The sequence below is a fragment of the Eublepharis macularius genome, chromosome 7 (assembly GCF_028583425.1).
Source record: "Eublepharis macularius isolate TG4126 chromosome 7, MPM_Emac_v1.0, whole genome shotgun sequence".
Taxonomy (NCBI): domain Eukaryota; kingdom Metazoa; phylum Chordata; class Lepidosauria; order Squamata; family Eublepharidae; genus Eublepharis; species Eublepharis macularius.
In genome coordinates this window covers 92,483,001-92,497,811 of record NC_072796.1, presented here as the reverse complement: position 1 = coordinate 92,497,811, position 14,811 = coordinate 92,483,001, and the positions used below count along the sequence as shown (strand labels likewise).

At 40.5% G+C, this 14,811-nt stretch overlaps 1 protein-coding gene across 2 annotated transcripts; it reads left to right on the top strand.

The window, feature by feature from the left end:
• Nucleotides 1-52: 52 nt before the first annotated feature.
• Nucleotides 53-4,247, top strand: RNF4 (ring finger protein 4). 2 transcript variants are annotated; one of them, XM_054985389.1, is made up of 2 exons: nucleotides 53-231; nucleotides 633-4,247. In XM_054985389.1, the coding sequence occupies exon 2, from the start codon at nucleotides 678-680 to the stop codon at nucleotides 1,521-1,523; it is 846 nt and encodes a 281-aa protein (XP_054841364.1). In that variant the 5' UTR covers nucleotides 53-231; nucleotides 633-677; the 3' UTR covers nucleotides 1,524-4,247. The 2 variants fall into 2 exon arrangements, with proteins under 2 accessions (XP_054841364.1, XP_054841365.1); XM_054985390.1 differs by having other exon boundaries at nucleotides 53-477.
• The last annotated feature ends 10,564 nt before the right edge of the window (nucleotides 4,248-14,811 follow it).

The following is a 14,811-nucleotide window of genomic DNA, read 5'->3' as shown; positions in this document are numbered from 1 at the left end:
GGCAGACCTTTCCCTTTCCGACTCCGCCTCATGTCACGTGACAGAGAAAAGGGAATCCGCATGCGCCAGAACCTCCTTGGGTTACCCGTATGGAACCGTTCTAGAGGGCTGGTACCTGTATTTCGAACAGCGTTGGGCGCCGGGGAGGAGGCGCATGCGTCGTTCTGCTGGCGAGGGGTAGGGCAGAGTGGCGATACGTTTTTCTGAGCTGTGAGACAGTCGAAGTGGAAGGTACTCGCGCGGTCTTGAGGCGGGTTTTTGGTTGGGGAACGTTTGCGAGGCTAGTAGGGGGGTTTTGTGGGCCGGGGCTGCCTGTTGTGTGGCCTAAAGGTGGTGAGTGGAACGGCTGGGCTGTTCCTGGCCGGTTGCTGTTATGCCGAGCTGGCTTCCGTCCTCTTGGGGTAGGCCTGTTTCATTTTAGGAGAGTTACTGGAGAAGCGGGTGATGAAGTCAAGAAGAGAGGCAGGAACGAAGAAGGTGAGAGGGGTCATTTGGTGTGGGCGGTCGGCCGCAGTGCTGTCTGACTTCACTGTCTTCTGAGTACAAGCGGAAGTTATAACTTCTTATCGCGGCCTGTGACTCGGGAGAATGGCCTTGCGTCCGGGTTTCTCACATATTTCTCTTGCTCCTAGCATATTATTTTACGTTAGCTTGGGAGTGCGGCCTCTCTACGAACCATGAGCCCAACTGATGCCAAACGCGGAGGAGCCAAGCGCAGGAAGAACAAAAGGGGGGGTGGCCTAGGCCCATCAGACCTCGCCAACAGCCTGGAAGTCAAGCCCGTCGAGTCCGCTTCGTCAGCCGCCATTCCCTCCTCCTCGGCATCCACTTCCTCTGTGGCCTTCTCTTTACAAGCGTCAGCTGCCTCTTCCTCTCCTAGTACCGGTAGCGATCTTCTAGCAACTGCTTCAGCTGTGCCCTTAATTTACAGTGAAAGTTTGGGGAAGCCTGAAGTCCAAAAAAAGAGGTGTGGAGGAACAGTCAATTCTAGGCAAACTCGCAAGCGAGGTCGAACAAGTGTTTCATCTGTGGAAGTACCTTCACAAGTTGAGCCAATTGACCTTGAAGAAAGCGCTTGTGAAGAAGTAGTAGACCTCACCTGTGAATCTGCAGATCCAGTAGTAGTTGATCTTACACACAATGATTCAGTTGTGGTTGTTGAAGAGCATGTGCGGCGGCAACAAAATAGAAAATTAAGAAGCCAGCAGCTTCATGACAGCTGTGTATTAAGTAGTGATGATGATGAACCGAGAGATGATGTTGTGTTGACTAGTACGTTGTCAAGAGAACTGGAATTACTGGAAGGTGGAGTTGCAAGCTCAAGGCGTTCCGGTACTGTGAGCTGCCCAATTTGCATGGATGGCTACTCAGAAATTGTACAGAGTGGACGGCTAATTGTCTCAACAAAGTGCGGTCACGTCTTCTGCAGCCAGTGTCTCCGTGATGCTCTAAAGAATGCCAACTCTTGTCCAACTTGTAGGAAGAAACTTGGTTGTAAGCAATATCATCCAATCTATATATGAAGTTTTAGATTATTCTCAGAAGAATTCAAATTGGAATTCTGAGGCACATTTCATATGTTTTTATACTTCTGCAAACAAATAATTACAGGTTGTGCATATTGCCCAAACATGGCTTTCTTTGAGCCTGCCCTGTTATCTGAATTTTGCTATTGGCTTTACAGTTCATCAGGTACCACAGATGTTGAAGAACCGTAACAAAAGCAATTCAATATTTCTGTACTGTTTTTAAAGAATTTGAATGAGAATATCCATAGTACTTTAAAGAAAGAGGGATAAGTGTGGATGTATTCATGCAATACTTCAGAAATAAACAAATAGAAAATCTGCTACTTAATTATACATCAGTCTGTAAGAATCGGATGAGATCACCATCTGTTATTCCATGGCAAGTTTCCCTTCACATGGATGTTTCTAAATTTCCAAGACTAGACTTCATAGCCATACTTCAGCTCTCTTTTATTGCAAATATGTAACTGCTTTATTGAAGATATGCTTTGATATTCTGAGTTTGCATTCTGTTGGAATTGACATGGAAGACAGATTATATTTGTAAGAAATACTCAATTTCCTTCAGCTGTAGTCATTTGTAGACTAATCTTGTATGTTTCCACCAAACTTAAAGACTTTCTGCTCAGTGTGTGTGTGTACAACTTGAGCTATAATAACTAGTTTATTTCACCCTGGTAAAATGCTTTGAGAAAAGTAATTAACTAACAAGAATAGGATGTGTGCTTACCTAAACAAGCCTTAAGAAGTCTGTTCTGTAACATCAAAGGTTTAATTCAGTAGCTGGAGAAATACATGCTAGTTTGTCTTCTTGCAGGTTTAATATTGGTTTAAATGCCCTGGGAAAGCTGCTGAGTGTCCTGAAAGATTCCTCAAATGTAACTTAAGAATTGCAGTTTTGAAGATTGGTACCACAATGGAACCTCAGCTTCATAAAGATTGTTTTTTCTCCCAAATGGATAGGCTCTGCTTACTAATGTATTTACTATTTATCTTCCAGAAACAAAAAGTGCTTCAGTAAGCAGCTCGCTGTAATTTCATCTTTATAGCCTGAATGTGATTATATTGCTGCTATATATAGGCCCCAGAACATGGGAAAAGATACTCAAATAAGAAAATCCATCTATTTACAAAAAGCACTCATGACTGTGAGCATCATGCAGAAGCCAGTTAATGTATGAGGAATTAGTGGGATAAAGTAAAACTAGTCTTTTTGCTACTGCACTCATGAGGAAAATGTATTTCCATTCAATTCAACTTTCAGTTGATTAATAAAGCTGAAAGGGGACCACACATTGAAGCTGCCACTATGCACTGTGGTGTTAGAATAGAGAATTCAGTTCTGCTAACCGGCAGTTAAGGGTAGAGATACAAAGTGTTCCCCAAAGTAGGGTTTTTTAAAATCAGTTGTGTTGAAGGCTGCTATGACCAACACAGGACAGTTTTATGAATTAAGATGTTTGTTTAAAAGATGAGTGCATCAAACAGCTGTATATAGTAGAATACCTAGCCATAAATCTAACTTGGCAAAAATTTCATTTGCTAACATCCACTTCTCAAGTTTAGAAAGTAAGATAATTTCTACATAGTGTGGCTATACTGTCCAGTAATGTTCTAAATCAAATTTGAAGGCAGGTTTTTGTCTTCCTTATGGATTGGGACATTAGGTGTCACCCAGTCAGAATAGCTAGTGATACTTATACCATTAGAGAGCTTATATATGACAGGATCCACTATTACTGCAGAATATAATCCCAAAGTTGACCCATCAAATCTTCAACCTCAGTCATTGTTACAGAATGTGGTGGAATTAATTTATTCGTTTTCAATTTTATTATTAAGGATATTGTACGTCAAACCTCAAATTTGTAGCAGGACATCCCAACAAAAGCATTAAATGCTAGAGGACTGCAATGATCATATATCTGTTCACTTAATTCTAAACATTCTTAAGACTATTTCTTGCTGAAATTTTGCTGATGGAAAGGAGAGGGCAATCTTACCTGATTCTCTTACTCACTTCAGACCCCTAGCAGTCTTGGCTTTTTGCCCATGAGGGTCCTATGACCCCCCCCCCCCACACACACACACACACCTCCTGAGTATCAGCTTTTGGGAACTGGACAGTGCTGTGAGGGGGAAACAAGGATTGAGTCACTTCTGCTGTAAGAAAGATGACAGATCCTGTCTTTTTATAATACTTTGTCTATCATAGCAGCACTTAAAATGAAGCATAATTGCTTCTGATATGTGCTTTTTTGCTTTAAATAAAAACTTTTCACCTGTTAAGATTAACTAGAGCTTGTATATCCAGTGTATTTTCTTGTCCTAGCTTTCTAATAGTTCTCTAATAGTTCTAATATTTCTTTCCTCGGGATTATACTGTGTTTTTCATAACATTCATATATTAATAATCACACTTGAATCGCATGATTTAATATGTGGTTATCTCACCCAGTGATTTTTTTTAAAACAGCTTTATGATATCTAAGGGCAAGGGTTTACGATAAAAGAACAGGCTCCAAAGGCTTTATCTTTTTAACGGTTGATTTTACTGATTTGGGAATGTGCGTTTAAAGGGTTTGATTGCCAGTTGGTCATACATTATTTTAAGGTAACATTGATGCAGTATAATTTGAGTAGATTGTGTATGTCATCAGTTGCCTGTTTTAAAAACAAAAAAAAAGTATATTTGAAAATAAAGGGCCCATTAAAGTATTGTTAGCCTGTTTACTGTTTGTGGTCAAAATGGCTTCATATGAAATGTGGCTGCAACACAGAATAGATAATCAAAATTCAACTGTTGCCTCAAACTACAAGACATGTAAACATGCTGGATTTCAGTGGCTTTGATAGTTGAATACCTTTCTTATATTTGACATGGTACAGCTTGAGTAATGTCAAGCTTATTTTCTAAACTTAAGGTTTGTTCAGTAATACCCAACACAAAGTTTGTTTGCAAAAGTGAGGTTAACTATGAGAAATGAGCTGTACAGATAATACTGAGCCCACAAATGTCCTGTCAGAATATACTAGAGAAATCAGTGAAGTGGACCTTTAATTATATTAGAATGCAACAATACCATATACACTCAAGCTTCAAAAGATAATGTATTTATATTAAATGCTATCTTTTAAATGGTGCAAAATATGATAGTAAAACATGGGGAATACTCTGTCACTGCAGTGATTGATATTAAACGCCCCACCTTTTAATACCTCACTGCAGTAACTATATTGTATTTTGTATTACGTTTCAATACGTTACACTTTGTATGACATGTTAACGGATGGTCTTCTGTGTCAGTAGTACAGACAAGACAAGATCCTTTTTCTTGTGACAATGGACTCTGGAGATCAGTGCCAATATGTGCTAAGCATTTAAATGGCTGTTCCGTAGAATGCTATGCAGAATATTTTCTCATGTTACTTTATTACATTAGAAGGGTTGCGGGATATTAATACCTTTTGCTTTATGATGGATAATTTGTAAATTCCTGTTCATAATCTTTAATATGTAGGAAACTGCAGAGATATGATAGTCACCATTCTCATCTTGATTCATAAAGAAAACAATTCTCATCTTGATGTGTAAAAGAACAATTCTTCTCAAATTAAGTGTCCTTTAAATGTCTTCTCAGGCTGACTGACCAGCAGGTTCCATGTTGCTGGGACTTCATCTAAATTATTGGCCCTTGCTGTATAGTTGGATCACTTAAATGTATCCCCAAGCTCTGTAAAATTTGTTCATGGATAAGCAGATCCTATGCAGCTGATAAGATACGTAATGGTACCAAAGCTGCTAAATAATAGGGTTTAGAAATGCTACATGCAAGACAAGTCAGAGCAAAATCTCTCTTATCAGTAGGAAGTTATCTGATTTCTTAAATGAAAACGTAAAATTAATTTGAAAATTTTGACAGTTTCTTCCTGGCAGCTGGACATACCAATCCCAGTTAGAAACATTTAGAAATTCATCAACTCCGAATATCTTCTGCTTAATTAATATAAACTTTTTTTGAAGGCCATACTATTATAGAATGTGTAGCTGTCTTGTTAGAAGCAAGACTAGAATATAGGAATTTTATGGAAGTAATAATTAAGTTCATTTTCAGACTTCCTTAGTTTCAGTGGAGGCTGTACAAGATCATGGTACTGCATTATAATTATTCATTAATATATGTCCTCTTAAATGTGAGTACTTACTGAAAGTTGTGTGCTAGTTTTTGAAAATTCTTACTAATTTTTAAGCCCGCAGTTTTAGCACTAACTTTTAAAATGTTACTTGCATCTCTCCCCTCCCCCAAATCAGAACCATTTCAGGGGAACTGAAATTGGCCAAATAAGAGGATGCATGGTTCCAAGGACTAGTGATCAAGTCTTCACATTGCCTAAATGTTTGTCCATTTGTAAATGTGTATAGTTGATTTTTTTCTTATTTAAATATATCTGGGTATGTGTATCATGCTTCTTCTTGGAATCTTAATTAGGCAAATAAATTGTACTGCAGATTAAAGTTGTTTGTGTTCTTGATGTTCTTCTTCCTCCAAGTGTTGGACAAGGTCTGGGATATTCAGTAGAGTAGATATTGAGTTGGATCCAGACTAAATTTTCAGCAGAATGGAACTTTCCTGCCTCATCTCACCCACTGATCTCCATGAAATGCTGCCGGAGGGCTAGGAGGTGTTGAGGAATGAGGAATTGGTTAAAATTGCAATTTAGTTGCTCTAATTTTGTGTGTGAAGAGCATAGTGAAGTGAATTGTTATTTAAATGGACTATGGAAAAGACTGGCCATTAGGAAATGGTTTCTGTTGCTGAACTTTGATCCAGCTTATATCATCAACAGAATCAAATGGCTGAGCTTTTCCCGGACTGCATTATTGTAGGCCAGGAGTAGGCAAAGATCATTCAAATGTCCAGGAGCTTTCCACGCAATTAAGACTAGATCTCCTGCTGTAATCATTTTAAGCTACTGCAGCAATTTCTTTTTTGTCTGAAGGAAAATGAGGCACACATGTTTGCACATTTGTGCTGCATGGAAAAGAGATGGCACCAACATCCTATCTGCCTCTTCACATTCACACACATGCACCCTTGCTCTGAAGAGGAAAGGAGTGTGCTATTAACTGTTTCCCTCTGCCTCTTCCAGGGAGAAAACATTTTGCCCTTGCAGGGCAATTTAGGGTGGTGGTCTGGTTTGCTTTTAGAAAAGAGCAAAGGAGCACTAGACCTATTCTGAATTTTTCTACACAAGCCACCATTTTGTGACCAGTTCCACCTGCCAGGTGTATCTTGTATCTTGCAAGGCTCTTGAAAAAAAAATTAAGTAGCTAGTGCAGGCTGCTCAAAGGAAAGGTATTGCTTATTACAATTAGTTCTTGCTCTAAAAACGCGGGAAGTGGGAACTTATCATTAAAACATAACATCAGTGTAATCCTAAACAGAGTTACTCCAGTCTAAGTCCATTGAAATCACTGGGCTTAGACTGGAGTAACTACTTAGGATTGCACTGCAAATTGTCTTTTCATCCTAATGGGCCCCAAGGCAGCAAACATTTCAACATTAAAACAGCATTTAAAATAAAACACAAAATATTTAAACAAATTCAAGAAAACATACAAAACCAGAGATTAGGACCAATAATAATGATTGGTGAGCACCACAGCCAAGAAGATCTTTTCTCAGGTTGCCCATCTAGCCTCAGAAGGTGGAGGCACATGAAGCAGGACCTGTGAAGATGACTGTAATAATCCATAGCACTGAATTTACCTTTTTCACTGCTGTAGTGTACTGGGTTGTCACTTCCATTGAGATGCCAACTATGACTCCAAATGTCTGTTGCTCTCTACAACCCCAATGCTTTTTTCCCTATCAGTCTCAGGAGGTACATATTCTTGTACCTCCTTGTTCACTGTTTCCACAGCCTCTGTGGGATCTGCTATGAGCGTGAGATGCTGAGTATCATCCACATAGTGGTAGCAATTCAGCCCAAATCTCCAGATTACATCTCCCAGTGGCTTTATGTAGATGTTAAAAAGCATGGGGGGCATGATGAAAACTTTTGGGACCCTGTAGACCAGAGGCCACGGTGCAGAGCAGCAGTTCCCCAACACCACACTCTGAAATCTACCTTCAGAAAGATTTCAGAGAAAGAACACTTCTGAACAGTTCTCCCCAGTTCTAACCCTGAAAGGCAGTCCAGAAGAATACCATGATCAATGGTATCAAAAGCTACTAAGAGGTCCAGGAAAATTAACAGGGTCTCATTCTCCCTGACCATCTCTTAGAGTAGGTCATTCATCAGGTGATCAAAGCCATTTCAGGCTCATAACCAGATTGGAATGGATCCAAACAATCCATTTAAGAATCCCTGATGTTGCCTAGCCACCACTCATTCAATCACATTGCTGAAGAATAGTACATTAGAGATTAAGTGGTAGTTATTCAACTCTCCTGGGTCTAGACTAAGTTTCTTTAGGAGTGGAAGCACCACTGCCTGCTTCAAGGTGGTGACCATCCCCTCTCTCAGGGGTGCATTCACCAATCTACCAGCCCTCCCCACCGCATATTATGCATTATGATTTAAGTGTGCTAAAATTAGTGTGTCAGCACTTTCAAGTGCAGCTTCCCCCTCACATTTAAATGCTGTAAGAGAAGTGCATGATATATTGTTTTACATTTTTACAGGTATTATTCCAATAAAAATAATTTCCACATAAAGCTTTGAATTTCCACATAAAGCTTTGAATTTGTCATAATAATTTGTAAACTTCATTTGATTAATTTTTTCTTAATTAAAAATTCAGTTCAAGTATTGTTATTCGGTCATAAAATTAATATGAAGTATTTTGTTTACAAAATAAGTTGAAATAAATGTGCTGAATTGGAACATTCTCTATTTAGGGCACTGGGAAGTTTTCCAGATTTTTTTCCAATTCATATTTTCTGGGAAACCCAAATCACTGGTTGGAACTAGCCAGGGGGGAGCGCTTCGGGATTCCCAAATTGTAAAAATTTGGGATTCCCAAATTGGAGCCAGCATGCTGGCCCTGATTCAGAAATCCCGAATCAAAGCTTCCCGAAGCATTCAGGTTGCTTCAGGAAGCTTCAGGGCCCAAATTTAGAGGGCCCTTTCCCTGCCTCTTGCAAGTGGCAGGTCCCTTTAAACTTCAGCTGGCAGGTGGGGGAATCTCCTCGCCTGACAGCTGAAGTTTAAAGGGCCCCTTTCCTGCCACTTGCAAGTGGCAGGGGCATTTAAATGTTCCAACCCCCCCAGCCCCACCCCTCCATTTACCTTTGCCCTGCCGCTGCAGTGGTGGAGGTGGCAGTGCGGCAATGGCAGGTCCAGCCTTCTCGGCTGCCCAGTAGGCCATGGAGGCAGCTGTGGCGGCTCCAGCCTTCCCCGCTGCCCTGCTGGGCCACGCACCACTGGATCCAGCCTTCTCAGCCACCCTGAGGGCCACTGCAGGCCAGGAGGAGGCAGTGGTGGCGTCAGCTCCAGCCCTCCCCACTGCTCTGCGGGACCGCGTCACAGCGGAAGAGGTGGAGAAGGCCCTTCCTACCCCTCAAATGGCTGCCATGGTGGCCATTTGAGAGGCAGGAAGGGCCAGAGGAGGCAGCTCCGGCCCTCCCCACCACCTTGCAGGGCCACGCAGCAGTGGAGGAGGTGGCTCCGCCCCTTCCCACCGCCCAGCTGGCCATGCAGGCCAAAGAGGTAGTGGCGTGGTGGCGGCTCTGGCCTTCCCCACCCAGCCATGTAAGTGGGGTGGAGGGGCTGGGGGGCTAAGGGGGGTGAGGGGTGGCTGGGCATGGGGGTGCTGGGAGAAAGCCTCCCCTCCGAATCACTTTGTTATGTTCCAAATCTTTATGGAGCATAACGAAGCGATTCAAATACCTGAATCCGAAGTGGCTTGCCACTTTTGAGTTTTGGATATTCCTGAATTTTTTTCTCGAAGCAGGAAACCTGAATATTTTCAGGGTGCACACCCCTAGAACTAGAACAAATACCTGTTTTAAAATACCAGCTTTTTCCATTTTCACATTTTGTTTGCTACAAAAATTGAATCAAAATTGTGGAAAGCTGCCATGTAAAGTACATTGATTATCCCTCCAACTAAAAGCTGAAAAGAACATGATCAATGTATGATTTGTTAGGGAACATAATAGCCATCATTGGTTGCTTCAGCAATTACTACTTGCACTAGATCAGTCAATAATTAAAAACTACTCAAATATTTATTGAGCCATCTTTTTCATAATGTTTGTGGCTGAACAAAAGTACAAGTAAACAATACATACCTAAAAAATCTAATGACCCCAACATGGAATGTGCGCTCTTAGTTAACTATCAACTTGGCTTGGGGCTTTTTCTCTTTGACTTGTTTAGTAGGAAAATTTGGAAGTGGTAACCTTTTTCCTTGAACCCATGGCACAGAAATGACAGCTGATCCCTACAAAGAAATGGTAGTCCTGAAATCAAAACATTACACTACAGCCAGTAGTTTTCAAGTTAGTTTCAAAGTACATAAAAATTTTGCAGTCAGCACTTTTATCTGCTGCAGGTTTTTTTTTCCTTTTCTTTCTTCCTTTTTTTTTTTGCAGGATGAACTGGGGAGGGCAAGGTGCAAAGCAAGTCTGATGAAATCAAGCCCTACCAGGCTGGAAGACAAAGGCTCCTCTTCCTGCATTATTTTGTACATGGTATGCAAGCACTGGATGTAAAGTGCTCTGCGACAGCTGAGGATCCCTGATTCAAATCTTCCCATTGTTCTCAAAATTGCTGCTCAGATAAATCAATCAAGCCACTACCCAGCCTTTGTCCAACAGACCTGAGCTGACTACCTATCAGGTAAACTAATCACCCTAGGCTGACTGTTCCATATTATCCACACACTTCTAAATCAGCCCACATAAGGAGTTCTCTCTACCTTTTATTCCCCTAAAATTCAAATCTTCCAATTAGATTCAGAGTTTCTAATCTAGAGCCAATCCTTTTGCAGCAGAGACACTGTTCTCTCAATGCAACTAAAGGTGCATAAAAGCCACCCTTCAATCCCAAAACTTTTGTAGTCGGCTTCTGGGTCCTACTTGTTATCTCATTTCCATAGTTGATCTACTCTTGCTGAAATCACTTTCAGTGCAGTCCTATGGAGGGTTACTCCAGTCTAAGCCTGTTCACTTCAATGGTCTTAGACTGGAGTAACTTTCCATAGGATTGTACTGTTAGTCTCCGCTGAGTTTCTTCTAAGCTGCAGTAGGTTTCCAGCTCACTGGATCCTTCCTGCGTTGTCCTGATTGCTATGCAGAATAGGAGAGGTATGTCTTTGTTCGCCATCTTATCTATCCTTATTTTCTAGTTAATACTGCATCACACAGAAAGCTGGCATTCTTCTCTCTGCTAGTTAGAAAGACTAGACACTCTTCTTAAATTCTACTCTCCGTTTCCCCATATTTACACCTTTAGCTTAGAGGGAACTCCTGCTCCAATTAGAATTGGAATAGTTCTGGTTGCTATTTTCTGGGTGCTGTTAGGAAATGTGTTATTTGCTTATGTTTTAATACTTGCTAGTATTTACTCAGGATATGTTCCCTGCCGCCGCCCCCCCTTCCTAATATTTGTACCCAATCCCTCAATAAATTCCATATTTCTCTTTAAACCTTTAAATCCTTTTCCTGCTGAATCATGTTCCTCACAGCCACCTCAATAGGTAGAGATCCTTATTCTCACTCCTCACACAAACAAGCAAGCCAATTCCCCATACCAGTCTGAACATGCATGTTCACATATTTGCAAGGATGTGGTAACACAAAGATTAACAGTGACTTTCAGCACAATTCTAAACAGGGTTACTTCAGTTCAAATCAAATGAAAACAATGGGTTTAGCCTGGAGTAGCTCTGCATTGGAATGCTCTTACACCCTCAATGATTTCAGTATAAATGGACCCAAGCATAATCCTTCTTTACCCGGACTTGTGACATAAGTCCTTGCAAACTTGTGATGCATAGTCCTATACATTCCCTACTGTCTCATGAGTTATGGAAGAAATCTGGCTCCAACATGTCACATCATAGTAATAAGCTTGCAACTCAGGCTGGACCCCTTGGACCTGACGAAGTGTACCCCCCCCCCATACACACATACATTGATAACCTGCATGCCCTTGAGCCTGTGTTCTTGGACGTAAAACTCATTTTCAACAGACAATATTTCTTCATGAGTTTCCATAGGAGTTCAGTTAAATTATCACTATGGATTGCTGAGCCTAAAGAGCCTAATGAAACTTTGGAATTGTTTTTTCTTGCAAAGCAGCAGTTCATGCTTAACTGTAATTTTGAAACACGAGAATTTCTAAACGTTTTAAATGTCATAAGGGTCATCTTTACAGAGGGAAGAAAGAACAAGTTAAACTGAGACTATGCAAGCCCTTGAGTGTTGCATTTGGATTCAGTCACTTAAATGTGTATCTAAACAAATAATATTTATTTTTAAGCAATACCAAATATAGGGGTTTTTCATCCATTCTTTGGGAGTAAAGGATGGCCTTGCTTGTGGTTTTGTTTGCAAAAATCTCTGAAGTTATCATTTTATACATACACAGCAGATGCAGCTTCCTTTATTGAATCAAGCCATCTCATTTTAGGTCTTCCTCTTTTCCTACTGCCTTCCACTTTTCCTAGCATTATTGTTTTTCCCAGTGAGGGTTGTTTTCTCATGATGTGACCAAAGTACAATAGCCTCAGTTTCATCATTTTAGCTTCTAGGGAGAATTCAGGCTTGATTTGATCTAGAAGTATTTGTCTTTTTTGGCCATCCATGGTATTCATAAAACTCTCCTCCAACACCACATTTCATATGAATAAATCTCCTTCCTGTCAGCTTTCTTCATTGTCCAACTTGCACATTCATACATAGTAATGGGAAACACCACAATATGAATTATCTTGATCTTCGTCTCTAGTGACACTTCCTTGCACTTAAGAATCTTTTCCAGTTCCTTCATGGCTGCCCTTCCAAGTCTCAAACTCCTTCTGATGTTTTGGTTGCAGTCCCCTATTTGGTTGATGATTGAGCCAAGGGGCAGAAAATCTTGAACCATGTCATTTTTTTCATTATCATTCTTAAAGTTGTGTAATTCCTCAGTAGTCGTTACTTTTGTCTTCTTGATGTTAGGTGTAATCCTCCTTTGGCACTTTCTCCTTTCACCTTCATCAGTAGTTGTCCCATGCCTTTACTTTTTCTACCAGTAATGCGGTGTCATCTGCATAACTCAAATGTTTAATGTTCCTGAAACCAATTTTCACTCCACTTTCATGTAAATCTAATCCAGCTTTCTGTTCAACATGTTCTGTTTATAGATTAAACAGATAATGAGATAAAATGCATCCTTGTTTGATATGCTTGCCAGTTGGAAATCATTCTGTTTTCCCATATTCAGTACTAATAGTAGCCTGTTATACAGAATACAAGTTGTGCAACAAAATAGCTGTCACCTTATTTTTCATATTTTGTTCTTGTGAAATACCCCTCAACGGTATAACGTCAAGTTAGCACATCCTGAAAATCAGTTCTTGGGATGTTGCAATAACTGATCTTTTCACACTGGGCTATGGTCATGGTTTTACCACCAAAATATAGTCACATTACAAAAGTCAGCCCTTTAGAGAAGAGTTCTCCTTATGTTTCAACTTTTAGAGAATAGTATTATTTGTTGTATTGTCGAAGGCTTTCACGGCTGGAGAACGATGGTTGTTGTGGGTTTTCCGGGCTGTATTGCCGTGGTCTTGGCATTGTAGTTCCTGACGTTTCGCCAGCAGCTGTGGCTGGCATCTTCAGAGGTGTAGCACCAAAAGACAGAGATCTCTCAGTGTCACAGAGTATTATTTGTGTTTCAGTTGATCAATATATTCTCACCAATGCTACATAACAAAACTGCTTTACTAGAAGTTTTTCATCATCATGATCCACAGGTAGCAAGTCATGTGAATCAAAGAAATAGATACAAAGAAATACATATTGTCATATAGAATTTGTTGCAAAATTTCTTCCCTGCTTTTCAGTGATTGTTAATGCCAGAAGACCTGAATTAGCTAGCATCTTCTACATGTGGCTGCTTGTGTAGCAGAAATCCTGACAAGTTGCAAAGAGAGCAGAGAATAGTGAGGATCACTTCCAGGGGTGTAAACTAAAGATGGCCAGACTGAGCACTCAGTTATAAAAAACTGAAATGCACAGCTGTGACATAATAAAAAACTGGGTAGAGGCTTACTGAGATAGTTTGAACTTTTAAAATATCTTCTTCTCAGCCTTTTCCCCCTCTGAACACAGCAATTCTTGAACAAATAGCCTCTTAAATTAGCAAAATACTAAACATTGGAGTGGAATGCAAAAGTTGCAAAATAATTTGTTTTGTAAAAATGTTCCAGATCAACAGTTATGAAGAAATTGAAAACCAGCACAGCACACTTCCTAACATATCGTGCTCAACAGAGGACTGAACCCTAAAAATCTGAAAAACTTTAGGATTTTCAAAGCTTCTTTTTAGAGCTAAGATATTATAGTTTGAAAAAATCTCACCCATGCTCAACCTGCGCAGGAAAGTGCATTATCCAAAGGAGTATTCAATTAAGAAATAAGGGTTAAACGATGCCATATACTCAAGATCACACTCTTCTGTTTCAAATTAAAAATCACTAATATAAGGAGTTTTTTTCTGGGAAAAGAGGTGGTGGAACTCAGGACCACATAATGATGTCACTTTGGGTCAGCTGGAACAAGTGGGCTTCCCACCTCCTCGATTTTAAAGTTTAAATCACCCTTGGCGAAAATGGTCACATGGCCGGTGGCCCCACCCCCTGATCTCTAGACAGAAGGGAGTTTAGATTGCCCTTGGAGCCAGGCGCAGAGGGCAATCTAAATTTCCCTCAATCTGGAGATCAGGGGATGGGGCCACCGGCCATGTAACCATTTTCAAGAGGTGCCGGAACTCCATTCTACCACATTCCAGCTGAAAAAAGCCCTGACTCATGTAGTTTTGAATCCATTTCATTTATACATTGGAAAACACCAGGACATCTATCTTATAACCATCTTGATACCATCTTGAGTGGGATGGTTTGATTACAATAAACTAAGACGACCAGCATTTAATTTCTATAAAGGAAGTTGCCAGGGCTCATGCTCACAGCCGTCTCTCTAGAAAACCCGTCTTCTTCCCAGATGCAAAATGACTGTTGTGTTGTGGGTATGTGGTGTAAGAGAAAGCTGCTCTATGCACGCTC